General features: G+C 36.8%; 1 protein-coding gene across 5 annotated transcripts in view; it reads right to left on the reverse strand.

Annotated features, from left to right (window-relative positions):
* Nucleotides 1–25,000, reverse strand: part of ATR (ATR serine/threonine kinase) — a 108,903-nt gene that overhangs the window by 57,501 nt on the left and 26,402 nt on the right. For all 5 annotated transcript variants that reach the window (XR_002800810.2, XR_011427048.1, XM_023621043.2 and 2 more), the window contains exons 15-21: nucleotides 23,136–23,330; nucleotides 21,343–21,528; nucleotides 8,843–8,935; nucleotides 7,136–7,266; nucleotides 5,489–5,632; nucleotides 3,353–3,446; nucleotides 2,243–2,368 (exon numbers count right to left, since the gene is read on the reverse strand). Coding sequence is in view for 3 of the 5 variants with exons in the window: in XM_023621043.2 (XP_023476811.1) it covers nucleotides 2,243–2,368; nucleotides 3,353–3,446; nucleotides 5,489–5,632; nucleotides 7,136–7,266; nucleotides 8,843–8,935; nucleotides 21,343–21,528; nucleotides 23,136–23,330 (969 nt within the window). In the remaining 2 variants the exon portion in view is untranslated. The remainder of the gene's footprint in view (nucleotides 1–2,242; nucleotides 2,369–3,352; nucleotides 3,447–5,488; nucleotides 5,633–7,135; nucleotides 7,267–8,842; nucleotides 8,936–21,342; nucleotides 21,529–23,135; nucleotides 23,331–25,000) is intronic.

The raw sequence follows: 25,000 nt of genomic DNA on the forward strand, positions 1-25,000 counted from the left end.
CATACATGTATACATTTGTATTAAGGTAGTATGTATCAATTCACATTTTCTTGAATGTTTTTATCTGAAGTGGATGTTACAGTTTGTCAAAGGCTGTTTCAGCATTTATGAGAATAACAGTATGATTCTTCTCCTTAGGTCTATTAATACAGTGAATTACATTAAAGGATTGCCAAATATGAACCATCCTTGCAATACTGGAATAATATTTAAAACTATAATCCAAAGGTCAAAGTAACTTTCTGGAAATAAAAGACCTAAATCTACATCTTGCAAAAACCCACTGTGTACCTGTGAAAATTGACCCCAGAATAGTCAACCCGGAGACATATCTTAGACTTTAACAATAATAATATCCCATGACCAACTGTAATTTATTCCAAGTGAACTTACCTTCTTACTTTGGCTAGCTAACCTATTAGCACTTGGGCTTTACAAGCAAGGAAGGCTTATCAGGGAATTACCAGATGTGATTTATGTTTTGTGACACAGGTGGCAAAAGTGGGGCAGCTATGGCTTTTTCCTAAGACTATATGAAATCTCCTTGAGTTCTCAGACTTAGTTTTTTACATCTAAGAGGTGATGATCAATATGAAACTTCCTTATGTTAGACCATGACCATGTCATCTGCTCAGAAATAACTAAAACCAGAAAATCTCTACGCCAAGAGGAGAGATTCTTTGCTACTCATAAATCCCTATATTAAATTAAAAAGCTAGTGGTCCTTTAAGTTATCTGAAACACAGATAGAGGTTTGGGGCAAGGAGTAAGCACAAGGTAGTTTCAATGTAGTGTAGGGCAGAGAATGAGGTTGTAACATTGATAATATAGACCTATGGTTAAGAGAGCATAAAACCTACACTTGAGATTCAAGGCTCCTCGCATGTGGTAAACCATCTCCACATTGGCCGCTACCCACACTGGTTATACCAGCTCACTGACCCAGAAGAATGTACTTCTTACCATCGTGTATATCTTTTGTCCTAAGTAAATGCTTCCTTCTATCATGAAAATCCAAATATAGCCCAGTTTGTAATCTACTAATTCATGAGGGTCTTAGGCTCTCACATCTCATCATACGGGTTCTCAATATGCAAAAATCAGCACCTCAGTTAAATTTTTTCCATTTTATAGATTTATAGTAGTGATTTGGTATTTTAAATACCAGTTCTCACTCTCATCAAGGTTAGGCATAATCTACATTATGTTGACAAGGAAAAGAACAAAGTTCACGGGCACTATGAACAAGTAAACAAAAATTTAGCTTCACTAAAACTAACAGAATTACAAAAAATTAAAAATAGAAATACCATACAACCCAGCTATCTCACTACTGAGTATTTACCTAAGAACTTGAAATCAACAATTCAATGAGACTTATGCACCCCTATGTTCACTGCAGCATTGTTCACAATAGCCACGAAGTGGAAGCAACCTAAGTGCCCATCGACTGATGACTGGATAAAAAAGATGCAGAATATACATATATACACAATGGAATATTACTCAGCCATAAAAAAGACAAAATTGTGCCATGGGCAGCAACATGGATGGACCTAAAGGGTATGATGTTAAACGAAATAAGCCAGACAGAGAAAGATAAACACCATACAATTTCACTTATATGTGGAAGATAAACTAACACACAAACAAAAACAACAGGTTACCAGAGGGAAGGTGGTGGTGGGGTGGGCATAAGGGGTAAAAGGGTATATTTATATGATGACTCACAAATAATAACATACAACTGAAATTTCACAATGTTATAAGCTAGTATGATCTCAATAAAACTAAAAAAAAAAAAAAAAAAAAAAAGGAGATTCCAGAAGGACAATAACTGGTAGAAAAAAAAAGGAGTTAATTCAGTCAAAACGTAAAATGGCAAAATTACTAAAATTTCATATGACAGGTAACTATAGGAAATTATATGAGAAGACTCACAAAAACTACTGCTGTACAAACACATACACCCTTACCCAAGAAGATGCAGTAACCTAAAATATAACCATCAAATTATGACTCTTCAAAAGCAATAATAAAAAACCACAAATCCCCAGTAATCAGCCTCAAAGGGCATCTCATGGATTACTGATTTTAAGTCAGATCTGATAATCTAGGTCTAAGAAAAAATCACTTCTTTCATTGAACCTACTGAATCTCAAGCAAGTACACCAATCTGTCATCTTCTCTTTAAACTTTCAACGTTTCTTTTCTATAGTTTTAAAATTATATCTCAGTATACCTGATTTTTATACAAGATTTCCTTCAAGCTCGTGAGAGCATGAATACGAACATCTACGTTTTCATGTTGAATTGCTTTCATGGATAGTTGAAGAGTTGTCTGAAGATCAGTACTCTCAGAGGTCTCCTATATAAAAAGCACAGAGAGATACACCTCATCAATGAACCACTTCAGGAACCATTCTGGAAGGCCTGGGGTCCCTACAGAGTTACCATTAAAGTAGTTAAACTATACCCCTATTAAAAGTAGTTTTAAAAAATAATTTCCATCTCTTCCTTTGTATAGCACATGTCATTTTTAGTAAATCTTGGTGAAAGGAATTTCACCCTAAAATCTTTAGAGCTGAAGAAAAATTTTATTCCAACTAAATATGAACTTACTTATCTAAAATAAATCTTTCTTGGTAAAAAATACAAGTTTCCCTTAACAGACAAAATAGCCTTGAACCAGGCCTACAGACTATGCAGATAATTCATTCCTTACTTTAACTACTTACATTTTTATGACTATGATGATTTACTCAGTAAAAGAGGAAATAGAATCTTCAGAGCCAATCTTGGGGTCTGTAGTAAATACCTCTGCCACTCTGACCTGAGGTCAGGTATCCCACTTTCTGCCCTAAAATTCTATGGAATCAACAATAATATTTTCATAATTTCAGAAAGTTCATTGGACTTCAAGATGAGGGAACTACAGATTATTCCCCTTCTAAAGCTCAGGAATCAGTCAGATCTGACATTTCCATACCATAATTTTTAGCACAACATAATCAGAATCTTCCCACAGCTTTTCTCTCTTTACTCAGGGAATGCAGCTACGGCAGCTTCTTTTGGGGACTTGTAAGTAAGGACATATTGACCTGGGTAGTAAAGGTATAAGAACTGTATTCTTTGGTCTCTGTTCTATCTAATGCTATTACATCTTTGATCTAAATGCTAAAACTTCCTTCTAGAAGTCATGGATTCATGATAGGATTATCTAGTAATTCACCATCAGAATATGACTATATTATCCCTAGATATGATTCTAAAGAATCTCTATGAAACATATTCAAACTTGGGAACAATTTTCTGTCAATGATCTCCTAAACCATAAATAAAAATTAAATACCTTCCTGTATTCTTGTAGAACTGCTTTTATCTTTTTTAATTCTGGATGATCAGGTAAAAAATATATTTCATGAAGAAAATCCTGTACAGCATCCCTAAAAGTTAGTGGGAAGAAAAAGATGTATTTGCAAATAGTATGAATACTAAAAATATATAAAGCAGAGGTTGAAACTAAGACCAACTTAATTCATACTTAGAAGTGCTAGTCGATTACTGACATGCAAAGTATTCTTCCTAACCATGTCTAGGATGCTCAGCCAATTAATAGCGGCAAATAATCAAATCTAAGAAAATCACCCTGTGGCAGTCTGTTATATTGGTGGCCCTGAATAAACTACACTTCTTAATATACACACCCACATACAGTCACATCCTCTTGATTTGGGCTAGGTGTTTGACTTGTTTTAACAAAAAGAATGTGGCAGAAGAAATGCTGTGTCAGTTTGTGGTCCAAGTGTTAAAAAGGTCTGGCAGCTCGTGTTTCTATGCTCATGAGAGTCCTGAGTCACCACCTAAGAAGTCTGGCTACCAACATGGACAGAATACATAGAAAGAGAAAGGCTCTTAGACTACATGGAAAGAGGGAGAAGTCCAGTCAAATCTATCTGCCGGCTGATTACAGCCACACCAATGATCATTGGCAAAATCAGCCAAAGAATCAACCAGCTTAACCCAGCCCAGTTGCAAAATTATGAGTAAATAAAAATGTTAGTTGTTTTAAGGCACCAGGTTTTGGAGTGGTTTGTAATGCATCAATAGATAGCCAAACCCAACCCCAAAATACAAATTCTCATAAAGAATTTTAGAGAAAAATATGCAAATAATTCATATCAAGGCTACAATTTTTAATTTGCTTCAAATATAATACACTAATCTTTCTGGGTCCAAATAAAAAGTGTTTCTAAATTCTAGTCTTCATTAACTCATGCAACAAATATGTATTAACTAACTACTATGTACCACTATGTGCTAGATACCGCAGACTTAACAATAAGAAAGCTGAAATAATTCCTTCACTCAGGGAGCTTAAGGTTCTATCCAGCACTGAGTGAAAGAGAATTTGTTTTCATCATATGAAAAAGGTAGAGAAATGATTCCTCTGTAATAAACAGCAAAGATACACTATTTGCAAAATAATCCAAAAAGTATTTGAAAAGTGATCCAGATCACTGATTATGTTGTTCTGTCATGTACAAAATATCAAAAAATACAAGCATTTTAACGGAAAAAAGCTACATTAACCTTTTACTCTGTACCTTCTCCCTGATTAGAGAGTTACTGGAAATGATTAACGGGGATAGCAATAGCATAAGGGTAGATAGGGAAATAAGAAGTACTTAACTCCTAACTTTTCAGAAGCAAAAGAACCAGTTCAACAGTTAAGTACAAACATGAAAAAAATTTTAAAATGTTTAGGAAGACATTCCAGGCTAAAAAGCAGCCTGAGTGAAAAACAAAAATCAAAAGGAATAATGTATATTTTTGTAATAGTAGTCTGGATTGGCTACAGCCTAGTGTCTGCTTTGAAAAATCTTGGGAAAGAATTTTAAGAAATAAGATGTGGCCAGATTTTACAAAGCCTGAATACCAAGATAAGCAATTTGCAATTTATCAGTTTATCAGGAAACAGAGAACCACAGAACGTCTCCATATGCTGGAATGATACAGGTAAAGAGATGCTTCTAAATATGAAGAATATGAAGAAACGTAATAAACGCTTACAGGAAGGGAGGTTGGTTAAAAGGTTAAGGCAATGAAGCAGTAAGAGTTTCAACTAAGGTAAGCTATGGAAAGTAAGTGAATATCCTCCTAATCTTTCTCACGCTATTCAACTATTTGCCTTTTACTGTAAGAAGGTAAATCTAGCCTCACCTTTTTAAAAATTGATGAAAATAATTTTGAGTTGATCTACTAATTAATAAATTTATAATTATAATGAAGCCATGTCACAACAGAAATAGCATTAGTTCAATATATATTGACTTACAGCATGTCAATTACTTTTGTTTATTGACGGACTCTAAATTAAAAAGAATGTGAACAATTCTGCATTACCAACAGTAATCCTAATATCTTGAGACATTAAAATACAGTAATAAAAAACTGCTATCTTTATTATTAATTTCAGTTACAATACCTGTTTTCAATTATGAGGTAGTGAAATATAGCTGCTGTTTCTTTAGGCTGGATGTGTATGAGAGGTAACAAAGCTACTATTACATGACTGAGAAGGGAGCCTAGATAAGCATGATCCAAGCAACGAACAAAGCAGTCCCAAGCTCTACGTGAAAAAACAAATAAAAGTTAAAAGTCACATTACTTTTATTATTTATAAAGCTCCATCAATGAGTTGTTGGCTGAACAAACAATGATATATACAAACAATAAGATTAAAAGGCAGCTGTAAAATGGGATAAAGATCAGTATTGTATACTCAAATAGAGTGATCTCTATAATATATTAAGTCAAAAAAGCAAGATAAAAAACAGTGTTGATAATATGCCACCTTTTGAGGCAAGGTTAATATAAAAAAATATGAGAGTGTGTGCATTTGCTTGTACTTTTAGAAAGGGTGGATTATACAAAAATTAATAAAAATGGATACCTGTGGGGGTCAGGAATGGAAGCTAGATTCTCTGAGTGTAACCTGTTATACTAATTTGAATTTGGGATAATATATGATGTAAATGTTTTATATGATTTTTAAATTAAATAAAGAGAAAAAGTAACTTCTAAAAATTTTTCAAAATGTAGCAATTGAATCCAACAGTATCAAGTTGGTGGCACATGCACACAGAAAAGAATTACGTCATGTGACTTTAAAACATATAATTCTGAATGCACATCTCCAATAAGATACAGTCTAAGGACAAAAAGAACCTCCAAGAAGCTTAAACTGCATTCAGTAGACATTACTGTATTCATTATTGTTAGCAGTAATATTTAAACTAGCAATCAGCCAAATTCTATATGCCAAAACCTCGAAGGCCTGAAAGAAGTGTGGGGAGGGGTCTTAAGGGGTGAATCTGTTTAAAAGAAAAACTTACATGTCTAACAAGTGCATCTGATTTGATTCTGCTTCAAACAAACCAACATCTTTGGGAAAAACATCTTTGAGACAATTGGTGAAATCTGAACATGGACTGAGTTTTAGATGATACTAAGGAATTTCTATTAATTCTGCTAAATATAGTAATTCATGATGGCTATATATTTTTTAAATGCCCTTATCCAGTAGATACATCTGAGGTGTTTACAAGTACAAGGATGTGATACTGAGGTTTGCTTTAAAACATTCCAACTAACAATAAAAAAGGTAGAGGTGGACAGATTAAACAAGATTAGCAATGTTGATAACTGCTGAGGTTGGGAAATGCGTATGTAGGGGTTCACTATACTTTTCTATTTCCCAGTATGTTATAAGATTTCATAGTAAAATATTTTTAAAGAAGTAGGGGCTGGCCCCGTGGCCAAGTGGTTAAGTCCACGCACTCTGCTTCGGCAGCCCAGGGTTTCGCCGGTTAGGATCCTGGGTGCAGACACGGCACCGCCATGCTGAAGTGGCATCCCACGTGCCACAACTAGAAGGACCCACAACTAAAAATATACAACTATGTACTGGGGGGCTTTAGGGAGAAAAAGGAAAAATAAAATCTTAAAAAAAAGGAAGTAAACATTCCATTTTCAATACAAATAGACTTTCTATCTTAATTATTTACATGTAAACCTAATTTCCTTCAAAGAGATAAGAATTTGAGTTAGTGCTACTCAGGCAATCATTTACCTGCAACACAATTCAGGAAAATCATCCTTGAATCGAAGGCCAGTTCTCAGCGTGGTCATCATCTTCACCCTCACAGAACTGACATGTTTGGGTCCCATCAATTTCATCAAAGACATCAAACTGTTCAAGGCCTAAAAAGTAAGTAGGGCTTTAAAATAAAGCCTATAAACAAGCTGACAGGAGCAGATGAGCCCTAAGGACAAGTGTATCCCACCCTGTCTCAAGAGTAGTATCTATTCTCTGGTAACACAGATCTAATAAATGGTGGCCAGTGCATTTTGTCTAACTTCTTAGGTAGGAATTATGAATTTGAAAAAGACAAGTTGAGTCCATTTTATTTTTTTTTTCCCTTGAAGATGATTTGTTATTTTGGCCCTGGTGGTCCTCTCGAACAGTAATTTTCAAATTTATTAACACTATAGTACCTATTGTTTAATTTTCTTCATATCCATCCCAAATTGCTATGCAGAACATGCATTTTTGTCCTAATAGCACTAAATTCAAGATGCTCTAAACTTAGTAAAACAAACAAGTAACTGATGACATACACATATTTTGTGAAATATGTGAATATTATTTTGTGAAAATAATACACATATTTTATTGTGTGTATAACACAGAATCAGACTCGTACCAACAGCTCCAGATTCTAATGAAGCAGTAAAGAAACTCTAGTCAACTATAACTATGTGCCAAAACATGCAAGCTCTTTATTGTTTAAAGTACACACTCCAGTTCTCTAGATTTGAGGTCATTCTCTCACTTGGCATAACAATACGAAAGATCCCATGTAGATGAAATAGAAGTTGTTCAGGAGATTAAATTTACCAGTTGACGCCAAAAAACAAGTATTGGTTGCTGAAATTTGTAGAGTTTAATACTGTATCATGTCTTTCTTGGCTCCTTAATGTTATTAAGAGAAGGGTAGTACACACTGAAATAAAAGCCTCCATTTATGGATTTTTATTATAATTTTACTGACTGAGAGGTGCAAAGCAACAAAAGGGAAATTTAATTAGTATCTAAAATTCTATCCCAATCTATGGACAAAAATTTCCAGTGGTGATCAACTGTTACAGCAGAAATAATGAGACTTGACTGTGCTAAATGCATTTAAACACAAACTGACAAATAATGAAGTTACTTTAATTACTATAACCTAGTATTTTTATTATTCAAAAACACCATGGGCCATGACCCACATCAGACCAATGTGGACCAGTGAATTCAATTATATAACTTTTGCTTGAGCTATCAGGGATTGCTGGTCTCTTTTTTCCCATTGAGCTAGATGCTGTGATGATGTGAGCCTGAAGCTGCTGGGGCCGTCATCTGGCACTTAAGTATAGAGCCAACCCAGGGGAATTTGAGCTAAGAGATTGATTCTGAGAACACTGTGTCCAAAATCAAGCTAGACCAAAAAAGCTATATTACCCTTATACTTTTAGTTATGTAGGCAACAAATTCCTTTAAGCCAGTTTGGGTTGAAGTTTCTGTCTGTTATAAATAAAAGAACTGGAAATGATATAATTCCTCTTTCTAGACTCCCAAAAGCTTATACAAGTTGTTTAGGAACACAGAATATCATACATTTGATTATTTTTTATCTTTGAATGTTTGCAGCTACAAGCAGAAATCATGTCTCCCGCATGAATCTCCCATATGAATTCTATTCCAGCACTTTGCAACTCAACTATTACTACCTACCATTTTCTTATCTTCAATGCCAACACTGGAGCTCAGTAACTGCATGTTAAAAAAGGCCAAAATGCCCAACAACTTGGGCTGCAAATAATCAGCCTAAGGAACAAAGGAAAAAAAAGACCCATAAAACAGATATTATGTAAGTTTTAAACAAATTAAATTTCAGAAATCAACAAATTATCTAACTAACATCATTTCTATTTTAGTTAACTATATTAGAATATTGGAAATAAACACTTGGTGAATTAAGCTTCTTCAAAAGCATGTATTTTCATATCTAGTATTTTAAAAGTTAGTGAAACTGATTTATAATCACCATGACAAAATATGGTTAAATAGTATCAAACAAGGAGAAAATCATGAGCTTTTGCATTATGGAGCGAGCTGAATGGGATCCTCAGGATCTGATTCACATCAGGATCCAGAATGGAGGGGATATTTATCATAAGGAGAAGAACAGAAAAAGACAAGTGACTGTTCTTATTCTATAGCATTTAGAACTAAGATGGAAAAAAAAGTACTTGGTTAGGGAAAAGGTACCCTGCCAGAACAACAGTCACAGAAGAGGGTCAATATTCCCTGAGGTAATAGTGGTAAAGGGGTACAAAGCCATGGGCAGCAACAGTTACAGGCCAGGTATCACTGACCATGGCACTTTGGGTGTCCTGAAGTGAATAGGGTTAATTCTTTCTTGAAAGAGGGTCCTCAAGGAGAGGGTATGGGCTTTAAGTAAGCCAAACCTGCATTTGAATCTCAATTTTGACACTTCCTAGTGTGTGATGCCGGCTAAGCTACTTAACTCCTCTGAGTCTGCAAAATGGGAATAATGAAAACACTTATTGCATAGAGTTGTTGTAGGAGTTAAATGAGATAACATACATCACGCACTTAGAATATAGTAAAGTGCTAAATAAACTTAACTTGTTAATATTATTACAAACTGGGAATGTGAGTACTCTGCAAACAAGAACATTCCTCTCTTTCAAAATCTTTATATACAGGCAGGAAAAGGGGCAAGCAGAAGAGCTGAGGAGTAGTAGCAACTAAAGTATTTTCCTGCTCTAGAAGAAAGTTGCATTGCTTGACGTTGCAGCACTTGATTTAGGTATCTCTAGGTTACATACACTGCCAAGGGGAGGAGTGGGGCAGGAGATGTGAACTAGCACATAGTAGAGGGAAAGTTAGGTGTTCAACATGTCTCTCCAGATTAGATGTTGGGATAAACTTTTCTCTCTCTTTTTTATTTGAGGAAGATTAGCCATGAGCTAACATCTGCTGCCAATCCTCCTCTTTTTACTGAGGAAGGCCAGCCCAGAGCTAACATCCGTGCCCATCTTCCTCTACTTCATCTGTGGGACACCTACCACAGCATGGCTTGCCAAGCAGTGCCATGTCTGCACCCGGGATCCGAACCAGCGAAACCTGGGCTGCTAAAGCGGAACATGCACACTTAAACATGCTGTGCCACCGGGCTGGCCCCTAAACTTTTCTCTCTTGCCAAGCAGAGAGAATCATCTATTTTTCAAGCCTAAAATTACACTTAATTTGCAAATTTCTGATTTGGATTCTCACTTTTAGGCTTAATAATCCATAACTCACTAATTGCCTGGTTCCAGCAAATGCTTCTTAAATGAAAAGTAGATATAGATGACACATAGTCTACATCAACATTCTAATTTTATAGCTCTTGCTTTTAGACCAATAGTTCATTCATCTGCCACTCACCAAATATTTATTACGTATGTCTAGAATACGGTACCAGATACAGGTGTACAAGATAAGCAAAGTCACTTTCTCCCTACTAGCTTATAAGGGAGACTAATGAGTGGAAGATATTGAATAAGTAAATATGTAAATTAGGTTGTGATAAATGCTATACGCAAATAAACATGATCATGCGATAAAGAAAAACTGGGATGATGGAGTTTGGATAGGGTGTTCAGGAAATTTAAAGAATGAGAAAAATCTAAGAGAGTATTCCTACTAAAGAGACTATCTAGTGCAAAGACTCTGAAGCAAGAAAAAGCTTGACATGTTTAAGAAACAAACAAAACAATGCTGAAACATAAAGAGAAAGGAAGAAAAGAGTTGCACAATATGACGGTAGAAAGGTATGCAGATCACATTTAGCCTTACAGGTTTTATTTTAAGAGTAATGAAAACCATATAAGGAATGTCAGCAGGGAATGATATGAGTTTAAGGTAGAAGAAGAGCACTTAGAATGCTGTGGAAATAACTAAGTAAAGAATGTAGTAAGGGATGAGTAAAAGAAGACAACAGCCAGGAGTTTGTGCAGTTGTCCTGGAGAAAGATGATGGTCACTTGTACGAGGGTGGTGGCAGCAGAGATGGAAAGATATAGTTTGTGAGAAGACTTGATAGGATTTGTTACTACTTAATTGTAAAGGATGAAGGAAATGAAGGGCTCATGAATGGCTCCCAGGTTTTGATTTGAGCAGTTAGGTAGATAGTGGTACTGTTTCCTAAGACACAAAAGACTAGGAGAGAAACAGGTTTAGGAAGGGAAAATAAAGATTTCTAATGGACATGTTATATTTGGACCTGTCTGAGATGCTTATAAAACAAGCAAGTAGAGATGACAAAGAGGAAGTTGGATAGTCTCGGTTTGCCATCTTCTCTAACCCTCAGATCCATTCTCTGCCCTCTTTTGCCCGCTCTGTGCCTGGGAGGCTAATGGATTTCATCACTCAAGATCCCTTTCCCTCTGGCTTCCCATGGAATTCAGTCAACAAGAAGCACCAACAGGGGAACAGAGGGCAGGAGGAGAGTGTGGTATTTAAATTTCCTGCTCCCTCTGGGTTTTGATGTGGTTCTGGCAGTGGCTACATCACTCTACAATGAAAGCCCTTCTCCTGCACCACGATTCTAGCTCTCAACCAGGTTCTGATAACACTACTTCTTCGGTTTGCCCAGGACTAAGGGGAATATACGTTTTCTGCTGTTCCTAGTCCCTGGGTTCCTTAACATTCCCTGGTGGTTCTTTTAACCTCACCTATGACAAGAAAATATCCCCTTCATGAAATTATTTTCAGTTAAACATTTTTGTGTGTGCCATCTGTTTTTTGCCAGGACCTAACCTGTATAGACCTGTCAGTCCAAACCTCAGGACATATCTGGACTGGAATTTCAACTATGAAATCATCAAAATATAAATCATATTAAAGCAAAGGACGAGATGATACCAGATTCTCTCTCATTTAAGGAAAGAGTGTCGACAGAGAAAAAGACCCAATTACATAGTCCTGACTCAATCTCATATTTAGTGGATAACACAGATAAAGCACAGGGAAAGAGCCAATAAAGATTAGATTGAGTGGTCAGTGAAGTAAAAAGAAAACCAAGAAAATGTAGTATCATAGATCCCACATAGGAAGGATGGTCAGTTGTACTGAATGCTACTGAAAGGGTGAATAAGATAGGAAAAGAGAAGTGGACATTGGATTGACATCAGGAAGACTGTTTTTGACACCGACAACAAGAATTTCAGCAGAATAGTGGGAACAGAGCCAGATTAGAATGAGCTAAAGAATGAATGGGAAATGAGACAGCAGAGATATAAGCCTCTCAAGATACTTTGCTGATAGTCCTTTGAGTCTCTTGAAGGAACGAGGGCAATTAAAACAAATGGTACTACATCAAACTAAAAAACTTTTGCACAGTGAAGGAAAAGATCAACAAAATGAAAAGATAACATACTGAATGGGAGAATATATTTGCACACCATATATCCAATAAGGGGTTAATATCCAAAATATATAAAGAATTATATAACTCAAGAGCAAAAAAGCAAACAATCTGAGTGATGTCAGCAACATGATGGAGTGAGCTGTTCCCTCTGTCTCTCCCCTTTGAACTACAACTAAATGGACATTCATTGATCAGCGGAGGATACCCACACAGTACCTCAGAACACCTGAGAGACCCGTGCTGCTATACAGCTGAAAGTGGAGGCACTAATCTCAGGGAGGTGGTGGAGATAGGTGAGAACTCTCCAGCCCCCAGGCAGCCCAATAGCCGTTGGCAACTGCTCTCCTGGCTGAAGCACTTACACCACTGCCGCAGCCCCAAGGGTGGGCATGCACCTCAGCATGACTATGGAAACAGGTGAGAGCAGCCCTGAGCCCCTGTGTGGTCGCTCACTGGTCCAGTGGGAAAGCCCACAGTCCCACTGCGGAATGGCTCTGGCTTGGATCCAGTGGGGAGGACCCACCCACCAAGCACAAAGGCTGGTGCAACCTAGAAGCAGATGGCGGCATATCTGCAGGCCAGGCAAAAGTGCCCCTAGCTGCCACAAACATCCACAAGTACCACAGCGGCCCCAAAAGGGAGAATGCAACTCAGTGGGACTATGGGAGCAGGTGGCAGCAGCCCTGAGCCCCTATGTGATCACTCTCTTGTCTGGTGGGAAACACCACAACCCCACCACAGTGCCAGGGAGGAACTTTGGCTCAAACCCAGAGGGGAGGCCCCACCACCAAGCACAACAGCTGGTACAACCTAGGACCAGATGGTGGCAGAGCTGCTAGTCTAGGCGAACAAGCTCCTGGCTGTGTAAATGCCCATAGTACTGGTACGGTCCTGAAGGGAGGTGCGTGTCTGGGTGGGACTGTGGGAGCAGGCAGTAGTGGCACAGAGCCCCGGTGTGATTAATCTCCCAGTTGGTTGGGAGACCCCATTGGGCTGCTGAGATCCCAAGGAGTGGTCTGGGCTTGGACAGGCACATCTGACAGGGATCCTGGAGCTCAGATTACACAGCTCCTGCCCCCTTCCTGTAGTGGCAGCAGGGACCAAATTCTATCTCTATAGGGAGGCACAAGTCCACGCCAACAACCAGTATGAAAAGATATATTAAATCTCCTGAACACAAGGAAAATGACAAGTACCCAGAAATGAATCCTGAAGACCCAGAAATCTATAACCTAAATGACAGAGAATTCAAAATGGCTATCATTAAAAAACTCAACGAGTGGGGCTGGCCTGGTGGCGCAGCAGTTAAGTTTGCACGTTCTGCTTCAGCAGCCCGGGGTTCACTGGTTCAGATTCTGGGCATGGATGAAGGCACTGCTTGTCAAGCCATGCTGTGGCAGGCATCCCACATAAAACAGAGGAAGATGAGCATGGAGGTTAGCTCAGGACTAATCTTCCTCAAAAAAAACCCAAAAAACAAAACTCAACAAATTAAAAGAAAATGCAGATGGACAATTCAATGAATTCAAGAGCGACTTCACAAAAGAGATTGAAACTATAAAGAAGAACCAATCAGAAATGTTGGAGATGAAAAACATAATAGTTGACATGAAGAAAAATCTGGACTCCCTGAATGGTAGAGCTGATATTATGGAGGACAGAATAAGCAGTCTGGAGGAGAGAAATATAGAAATGCTTCAGATGGAGGAGAGAGAACTGACTAAAAAGAAATGAAGAAACTCTCCAAGAAATATCCAACTCCCTTAGGAAATGCAACATAAGGATTATAGATATCCCAGACAGAGAAGAGAAGAAGAATGGAGCAGAAAGCTTGTTGAAAGAAATAATAGCTGAGAATTTCCTAAACCTGGGGAAGGAGCTGGAAAAACATGTGATGAAAACCAACAGGTCTCCAAACTATATCAGTGTAAAAAGACCTTCTCCAAGGCATATAGTAGTAAAGCTGGCAAAAGTCAATGACAAAGAAAAAATATTAAGAGCAGCAAGGCAGAAGAAAATAACTTATAAAGGAACCCCTATCAGGCTGTCAGTGCATTTCTCAGCAGAAACCTTACAGGCTAGGAGGAGAGAGTAGAATGATATATTCAAAATTCTGAAAGACAAAAACTTTCAGCCAAGAATATTCTATCCAGAGAAAATATCCTTCCAATATGATGGAGAAATAAACTTACCAAGATAAACAAAAGTTAAAGGAGTTCATCACCACAAGACCCTCCTTCCCACCAGAAATCCTCAAGGTGGCTCTTGTACCCGAAAAAAAAGAAAAGGATTACAAAACCCTGATCAAGGGGATAAACAGACAGACAAAATCAGAAAATTGCAGCTCCCTATCAGAACAGATTAGCAAAAACTTAATTATAACATTAAAGATAAAGGGAAAGAAAACACCAAAAATAAATACAATCTTGTCATTTTAACCACAAACTCACTATACAAGATGGAATAAGATGTGACAATAATAACTTAGAAAAGAGAAGAGGGAACGGATTGAACCAGCTTAGTCTAAGGTAATAAGAAACTCAGAAAATGGACTATCTCATCTATGAGATTTTTTATACAAATCTCATGGTAACCACTAAACAAATAATTAGAAAAGAGACACAAATGAAAAATAAGGAGAAAACTAAGAAAACCAGTGTAGAAAACTACCTAACAGAATTGGTAGTCCAAACTACACAGGACAAGAAACAAATGAAATGCAGAAGTGGAAAACAAGCGATAAAATGGCAGCATTAAGCCCTCATATATCAATAATCATTCTAAAGGTAAATGGATTGAATTCTCCAATCAAAAGACAGAGTGGCTGGATGGATTAAAAAATAAGACCTAACAATATGCTGCCTCCAAGTAACATATCTCAGCTCCAAAGACAAATACAGGCTCAAACTGAAAGGATGGAAGACAATACTCCAAGCTAACGGCGAACAAAAGAAAGCAAGCGTTGCCATATTTATATCAGACAAAGAAGACTTCAAGACAAAACAGGTAAAGAGAGACTAAGAGGAGCAGTATATAATGATAGAAGAGTCACTCCACCAAGAAGACATGACATATAAATATTTATGCACCCAGCACAGAAGCACCAAAGTACATAAAGCGACTATTAACAGACCTAAAAGGAGATATTAACAACAACACAATAATAGTAGGGGACCTCAACACCCCACTTCCAACACTGGATAGATCATCCAGACAGAAAGTTAACAAGGAAATTGTGGAATTAAATGAACAACTAGACTACATGGACTTAATAGATATATATATAGAACACTGTATCTAAACACAGCAGTTTACACGTTCTTCTCAAGTGTGCATAGAACATTCTCAAGGATAGACCCTATGTTGGGAAACAAGGCAAGCCTCAATAAATTTAATATTGAAATAATATCAAGCATCTTTTCCGACCATAGTGCTATGAAACTAGAAATCAACTACACGAAAAAAGCTGGTAAAGGGACAAAGATATGGAGACTAAACAACATGCTACTGAACAACCAATGGATCAATGAAGAAATTAAAGGTGAAATCAAAAAATACCTGGAGACATTTGAAAATGAAAACACACTATACCAACGCATATGTGATGCAGCAAAAGCATCCTAAGAGGGAAATTCATTGCAATACAGGCTCACTTTAATAAAAAAAGAAAAATCTCTTGGGGCCAGCCTGGTGGCGCAGTGGTTAAGTGCGCATGTTCTGCTTCGGCAGCCTGGGGTGCACTGGTTCGGATCCCAGGTGCAGACATGGCACTGCTTGGAAAGCCATGCTGTGGTAGGCATCCCACATATAAAGTAGAGGAAGACTGGCAGGGATGTTAGCTCAGGGCCAGTCTTCCTCAGCAAAAAGAGGAGGATTGGCAGCAGATATTAGCTCAGGGCTAATCTTCCGCAAAAAAATAAGAAAAAACAAAAAACCTCAAATAAGCAATTTCAAACTACACTTAACAGCATTAGAAAAAGAAGAACAAACACAGCCCAAAGTCAGCAGAAGGAGGGAAACACTAAAAATTAGAGCAGAAATAAATGAAATTGAAACAAAAAAGACAGTAGAAAGAATCAATGAAACAAACAGCTAGTTCTTTGAGAAGATCAACAAAATTGCCAAACGCTTAACGAGGCCCACTAAGAAAAAGAGAGAAGGCTCAAATCAGTAAAATCAGAAATGAAGAAGGAGAAAATACAACAGATACCACAGAAATACAACAGATTATAAGAGAATACTATGAAAAACTATTTGCCAATAAACTGGACAATCTAGAAGAAATGGATAAATTCCTAGACTCTAACAACCTCCCAAAATTGAATCAAGAAGAAATAGAGAATCTGAACAGACCAATAAGCAGCAAAGAGATTAAAGCAGTAACCAAAAACCTCCCAAAAGATAAAAGCTCAGGACCAGATGGCTTCTCTGGAGAATTCTACCAAACATTCACAGAAAATTTATTACCTATCGTTCTCAAACTATTCCAAAAAGTTGAGGAAGACAGAACACTTCTTAACACATTCTATGAAGCCAGCATCATCCTGATACCAAAGCCAGAGAAGGACAACACAAAGAAGGAAAATTACAGGCCAATATCACTGATGAACATAGATGCAAAAATCTTGAACAAAATATTGGCAAACCAAATACAGCAATACATTAAAAAGATCATAGACCATGATCAAGTGAGATTTATACCAGGGACACAGGGACGGTTCAGCATCCACAAATCAGTCAGTGTGATACACCACATTAACAAAATGAGGAAGAAAAAAACCACATAATCATTTCAACAGATGCAGAGACTGCATTTGACAAGATCCAACATCCATTTATGATAAAAATTCTGAATAAAATGGATATAAAAGGAAAGTACCTCAACATAATAAAGGCCATATACGAAAACCCACAGCCAGCATCAGACTCCATGGGGAAAAACCAAAAGCCATCCTTCTGAGAACAGAAAGAGACAAAGGTGCCCACTCTCATCACTCTTATTCAACACTGTACTGGAGGTTCTGGCCAGAGCAATCAGGCAAGAAAAAGAAATAAAAGGAATCCAAATAGTCAATGAAGAGGTGAAACTCTTGCTGTTTGCCGACAATATGATTTTATATATGGAAAACCGTGAAAAATCCATCAGAAAACTATCAGAAATAATGAACAATTACAGTAAAATTGCACGGTACAAAATCAACTTACACGAACCAGTTGCATTTCTATACTCTAATAATAAAATAACAGAAAGAGAACTCAAGAACACAATCCCATTTACAATCACAACAAAAAGAATAAAATACCTTGGAATAAATTTAACCAAGGAGGTAAAAGACCTATAAAATGAAAACTGTAAGACATTAGTGAAAGAAATTGATGATGACATAAAGAAACAGAAAAACATTCCAAGCAAATGGATTGGAAGAATAAACATAGTTAAAATGTCCATACTACAGAAAGCAATCTATAGATTCAAGGCAATCCCAATCAGAATCTCAATGACATTCTTCACAGAAATAGAACAAAGAATCCTAAAATTCATATGGGGCAACAAAAGACCCTGAATAGCTAAAGCAATCCTGAGAAAAAAAGAACAAAGCTTGGGGCATCACAATCCCTGACTTCAAAATATACTACAAAAGCTATAGTCATCAAAATAGCATGGCACTGGTACAAAAACAGGCACACAGATCAATGAAACAGAACTGAAAGCCCAGAAATAAAACCACACATTTATAGAGAGCTAATCTTTGACAAAGGAGCTAAGAAGATACAGTGGAAAAAGGAAAGTCTCTCCAATAAATGATGTTGGGAAAACTGGACAGCCACACACAGCAGAATGAAAGTAGACCATTATCTTTTGCCATACACAAAAATTAACTCAAAATGGATCAAAGACTTGAAGGTAAAGGCCTAAAACCATAAAACTCCTAAAAGAAAATGGAGGTAAGTACACTCTTTGACCTCAGTCTTGGAAGGACCTTTTCAAATACCATGTCTATTCAGTAGAGGGAAACAAAAGAAAAAGTAAACAAGTAGGACTTCATCAGACTAAAGAGCTTAAAGGCAAGGGAAACCAGGATCAAAATGAAAAAAACAACCTACCAACTGGGCAAAAATATGTGCAAATCATATATCTGACAAGGGGTTAATCTCCATAATATATAAAGAACTCACACAACGCAACAACAAAAAAAACAAGTAACCCAATCAAAAACAGGGCAGAGAATATGAGCAGACATTACTCCAAAGAAGATTTACAGATGGCCAATAGGCACATGAAAAGATGCTCCACATCACTAATCATCAGGGAAATGCAAATCGAAACTACACTAAGATATCATGTTATACCCATTAGAATGGCTGTAACAACCAAGACAAAAAATAACAAATGTTGGAGAGGTTGTAGAGAAAAGGGAACCATCATACACTGCTGGTGGGAATACAAACTGGTGCAGCTGCTATGGAAAACAGCATGGAGATTTCTAAAAACAGTGAAAATAGAAATACCATATGACCCAGCTACCCCACTACTGGGTATCTATCCAAACAACTTGAAATCAATAATTCAAAGTGACTTATGCAACCCTATGTTCATTGCAGCATTATTCACAATAGCCAAGACGTGGAAGCAACCCAAGTGCCCACTGACCAATGACTAGACAAAGAAGATGTGGTATATATATACAATAGACTACTACTCGGCCATAAAAAAGACAAAACCATTGCATTCCCAACAACATGGATTGACCTGGAGGGTATTATGTTACGCAAAATAAGCCAGATAGAGAAAGACAAACACCATATGATTTTACTCGGATGTGGAAGATAAGCCAACACGTGGACAAAGAGAACTGTTTAGTGGTTACCAGGGAGACAGAGGGTGGGGGGGGTGGACAAAAAGGGTGAAAGGGCGCACCAATATGGTGACTGACAAATAACAATGTACAACTGAAATTTCACAATGTTGTAAACTGTGATAACCTCAATAAAAAAAATTTTTTTTTAAATAACAAAAAAACCCAAACAAACTGATTAAAAAATGGGGAGAGGACCTAACACACTTTTTCCAAAGGAGACATAAAGATGGCCAACAGGTACATGAAAAGGTGCTCAACATCACTAATCATCAGGGAAATGCAAATCAAAACCACGAGACATCACCTCTCACCTATGTTAGAATAGGTATTATCAAAAAGAAACAATTAACAACTGTTAACAACAAAGTGGAGAAAAGGAAACCCTGTGCACTGTTGGTGGGAATGCAAATTGGTGTAACCACTATGGAAAACAGCATGGTGGTTCCTCAAAAAACTAAAAATAGAACTACCATATAATCCAGCAATATCACTTACGGGTATTTATACAAAAATATGAAAACAATAATTTGAAAAGATATGTGCACTCCTACGTTCAGTGCAGCATTATTTACAATAGCCAGATATTGAAGCAACCTAGATGTCCATTGGTAGTTGGATGGATAAAGAAAATGTGGTATACATACACAATGGAATATTACTCAGCCGTAAAAAGAATGAAATCCTGCCATTAGTGACAACATGGATGAATCTATAAGGTATTATGCTAAATGGAATAAACCAGACAGAGAAAGAAGAATATTGTATGATTTACTTATACGTGGAATCTAAAACACAAAACAAATGAACAAACAAAATAAAACAAATACAGACTCCTAATACAGAGAACAAATCCATAGTTGTCAGAGGGGTGGGTTGGTGGGGAGAAGAGCAAAATAGATGGAGAGGATTAAGAGGTACAAACTTTCAGTCAAAAAATAAGTCATAGGGATGTAATGTACAGCATAGGCAACAAAGTCGACAATATTATAACTTTGTATCATGACAGATGGCTACTAGTTTTATCAGGGTGATCACTTTGTAATGTAAATAAATGTCAAATCACTATGTTGTACACCTGAAATCATCAACATCATTCAGGAAAGGCTGAAGGCCTGTCAGCGGAGGGAAGTGAGAGCTACAGGCAGAAGCGTGCCAAGGAGCTGGAGCAGTTCACCCAGGCGGTCAAGGCCTACCAGGACTGCTACCACAACCTGGGGGCCCATTATTCTGCCAGGAAGTGCCTGGCAAAACAGAAGCAGGGGATGCTGGTAGAGAGAAGAGCTGCTAAAGAGGCTGCTGCCGCCTGAGGCAGCTCCTTGAGCCCCCTCACATGACTATCACTATTACTAAAATAAAGAGTAATGAAACCTGAAAAAAAAAAATTTACATCAACTACACTTCGACAAGAAAAAAAGAAAAAAATATTAAGCCTGAGGATTTATGTATTTTTTCAGATGAAGAAATAAAATAGTAAAGTGATTTCCGAAACAAATTTAAGATAGGGAAAGATAAAAAGGGATAACATATCTTCTAATTTCCCTTAAATCCAACAATGGATTTAAATATAGTTAAAACTGATAAGGTTAGTATTCTGTGCCAAGAAAGGAATAGTCAGAAGGGAGCTACAAATGTATTCTAATCTTTGGTTAAAAAGTAGTGAAGAAAAATAAATTTAAACGTTTGTACTCAGTGAAAAGATAAAATCTAACATCATTTGAAAATGCAGATTTGTCAATGTGAATATATGTTGCTATATATGTTATATGTGGTGGCCATGCAATTTAAATCATCAACCTTTACAAAACAAAAATCCCAATTTAAAACTTAAACTAATCTCTAGCATTTGGAAAATGCATAAAACACCTGTTTCTCCAATTTCATAATTAAGCTACAAAAAGAGGAAAAACAAAACACTCCATACAATATATTCCTTACCATTAGTTCGGGTGATGTGATATCTCTTGGGCCCTGATACGGATCGTCACTAGATGCAAATGAGGCAAGTATTGACAAACCATTGAAAACCTGTTGATAGTGCTCTCCAATACGTAGCAATAATTCATTGTGCAATCCTTGGAAATCTTGTCTCAACAGGCTCCCCAGTTCAATTTCTGTTTCATTCTAATCCAAAGACACATTAAAAGAAAAGTTTTTTCACGTTACTAACATCCTGAAAATAAGTATATTGATTTTAGCACACTATTAGTAAATCAGGAGCTCTAGATTAGGTGACAAGATTTACTAATAGTATTTTAAAAAGGCATTATAAAAGGATTCCAACCTTGTTCTCTCCTGGTAGGGTCTCCAGTGAGCTACAGATAATGAAGAGAAGTGATCAGGCTTTATTGTGAAATAAGATTTTAAATAGGAAGTCCTAGTTTTCCGTAAGCTCTTAAAGTATCATCAACTCATTATTCATAGGCACACATCCCTGAGAGGAAACACAGTACAGTGGCGCAGATCACAGTCTTTTAGTTCAGACTGCTAGAATTTAAATTCCAGCTTTGTTACTTATTAGTTGTGCTGGGGCTTGGATAAGTTACCTAATCTGACCTCTCTCTGCCTTAGTTTTCTCATCTATAAAATGGAAAACAGGGCTGGCCCGGTGGCGCAGCGGTTAAGTGCGCACATTTCACTTTGGCCACCCAGAGTTTGCTGGTTCAGATCCCAGGTGCGGACACGGCACCACTCATCAAGCCATGCTGTGGCAGGCGTCCCACATATAAAGTAGAGGAAGATGGGCACGGATGTTAGCTCAGGGCCAGTCTTCCTCAGAAAAAAAGAGGAGGATTGGCAGATGTTAGCTCAGGGCTAATCTTCCTCAGAAAAAAATAAAAAATTAAAATAAATTAAAATAAGATGGGTACAACTGTAATTTCACAAAGCTGTTAACTATCATAATCTTAATAAAATAAATAAATAATAAATAAATAAAATGGAAAAACAATAGCACCTTTATCTCATTGGGTAACTGTGAGGCGTAAGTGCAATGATCCATATAAACTGTTTAGCCAAGTTTCTGACGTAGTAAGTACTCTATAAATATTTACTGTTATTATTCCATCTCTTCAATACAGATTTTTTTCCTCAAAATGAATAAATAAACTCAATATTCAATGACTATGTGGAAAGAGATTTATTGCTGGCATATCATGAAACATATGAAATAAACTAACATCAGAGAAAACAATAAGAGTCACATATGCATATCTGACAGGTTCTCTTGTTCCCTTGTAGTCTCATATTCCTCAAAGATATTGCTAACATGACATAAAAAGAAGAAGCACGAGCTATCATTTTAAATTGAAAAACTAGCAAGAAACTGGGCCAAATTGCAATCAGAGCACTAAGTAAGTAAACTAAATGCTGACATTATACTATAGCTGAAGGAAATTGCCTCTTCCTATAATCACTCGCATATCATTAGTCAACTTGTAGCCCCAATCAATTAAAAATTCTAAAATGAAATTAGCTGAGAACCTGATCCATGAATGGATGATTATCATATGCCATTATGGTGACATGACCAAAGAAAATACAAAAGAATAATTCTATTTATCATGCATCTCTAGGCCAAAGACAAAGCTTATTAACATAAAACTATTTTAACTTATATTACTCTAGGATAGGGTACAAATTACCCACTCTCATTCCTATAAGAATGCTACAACAGCTTTATCATAATGCTAATTTAAACAAAAGAGTAAAACACATAAATATTCAATTACCTTCAGATAATGAAGGGCACGTTCTAATTCATCCTTGGAACAGGAACAGACCAAATGAGAAAAAATATATTTGAAGTTATTTATTAAAATCTCTCTACGATTGACATTTAATTGTTTTCCTAAAGTTCGAATGAGAGCAGAAGCTGCGGGGCTTGCTTTGGCAGCAAGGTCAGGTAGCAGAACTTGTAATGTCCTCTGAAAAAGAAATATCACAATTACCAAAAAACACATTTGTCTAGGTGATAAAATATTCACATAAGATATATTGAAAAACATTTTAAAATGCCACACAAATTTGGAGTCCACATATGACATATTTTAATTCAGATTTACCATTTATTTGTTCAACAGACATTACGGAGCCCCTACTATGATACAGGCAATTCAGTTATGGTACTGAAAAACAGGCAAGGATCCTGATGGCATAAAGTTTACATCGTAGGGGGGGATACAGGCAAGAAATAAGCTAGTGTATAAGTAAAGAAGATAATTTCTCATGAGTATGTGTTAAAATATACTCATGCTCTAAGGTAGAAATTCCAAGCCTGATTTATTATTTGAGCTAACTTGGATTTAGACAATAAGCAAAAGTAACCATAAATGGAATATTTTAAGTTTTTTAAATTAGAAAACTGATATTACGAAATTAAAGAAAACCTTTTTAACACACTCATGATCCCAATATGGCAACAAATCTATTTTGATTTTGGTCTATTTCCTTTAAGATCTTGCTTATAAAATATATACAAAATTCTAAACATAAAATGGTTGGCCTTTCCGTTATTCATTCAACATGTATTTAACGAACACGTACTATATGTTGGTCACTATCCTAGGCACTGGAGATGTGACAGTGAGCAAGACTCAGGCCCTGCCCTCAGAGACGCTTACACCTTACTCATGTTATGCCTTTCAACTTAATATTAATCCTGTAAGACTGTTATAACATTATAAGGTAGTTTTGACAAAGAATTCATAATTATTATGTGAATGGTTACATAATAGTCTATGACTTAAATATAAGACATTCAGTTTCTTCTCAGGATTTTGTTTAGTTTTGCAACTTGGAAATTGTTGTAGTAAACATCTGTGCTGTTTGGTTCCCAGAGTGGAATTACTGAATGAAAAGGTAAGAATTTCTTTGTGGTCCTTACTGTATACTATCATTTTTCTTTCCAGGATCTGACCAATATACAAGCAATTTAAGTTTGTAAAATATAACACTACAGGGAAAAATTCTGTATGAATCACTATTATAATTTATTAGCTAAGAGTAATGATAAACTTTGCCTTTGGGAAAAGGCTAAGAAGGTAATGTACCCCCTCCATCTTTCAAATCTCAGCCTTAATGACTTTTCAAAGGTTTCCCAAACGACTCCATACTACAAACTCTGTCATCTAAATTCACAGAAGATCATCTCCATACCACTAGTTTTGTACTATATAACTCCAAGTCCTTAGGGGTGGAAATGATTGTTATTAGACTTTGCATTACCAGTAGTGACGTCAGCAACATGGCAGAGTGAGCAGTTTTCTTTGTCTCTCCCCCTTTGAACTACAACTAATTGGACATTCATTGGTCAACAAAGGATATCCACACAGCACTTCAGGACACATGAGAGACCTGCGGTGCTATACATTGGAAGGTGGATGGACTTCCCCCCAGAAGGAGGTGGAGATAGGTGAAAACTCTCTGACCCCCAGACAGCCTAGTACCTGCAAGCAACTTTCTACTGGCTGACATGTCCATAGCATCACCACGGCACCAAGGGCAGGCACTGCACTGGTGGCGTGACTGTGGAAACAGGTGACTACAGCCCTACGCCCCCCCCACGATTGCTCCTTAGCCCAGTGGGAAAATCCAC

The sequence above is a fragment of the Equus caballus genome, chromosome 16, assembly GCF_041296265.1.
Source record: "Equus caballus isolate H_3958 breed thoroughbred chromosome 16, TB-T2T, whole genome shotgun sequence".
Taxonomy (NCBI): Eukaryota; Metazoa; Chordata; class Mammalia; order Perissodactyla; family Equidae; genus Equus; species Equus caballus.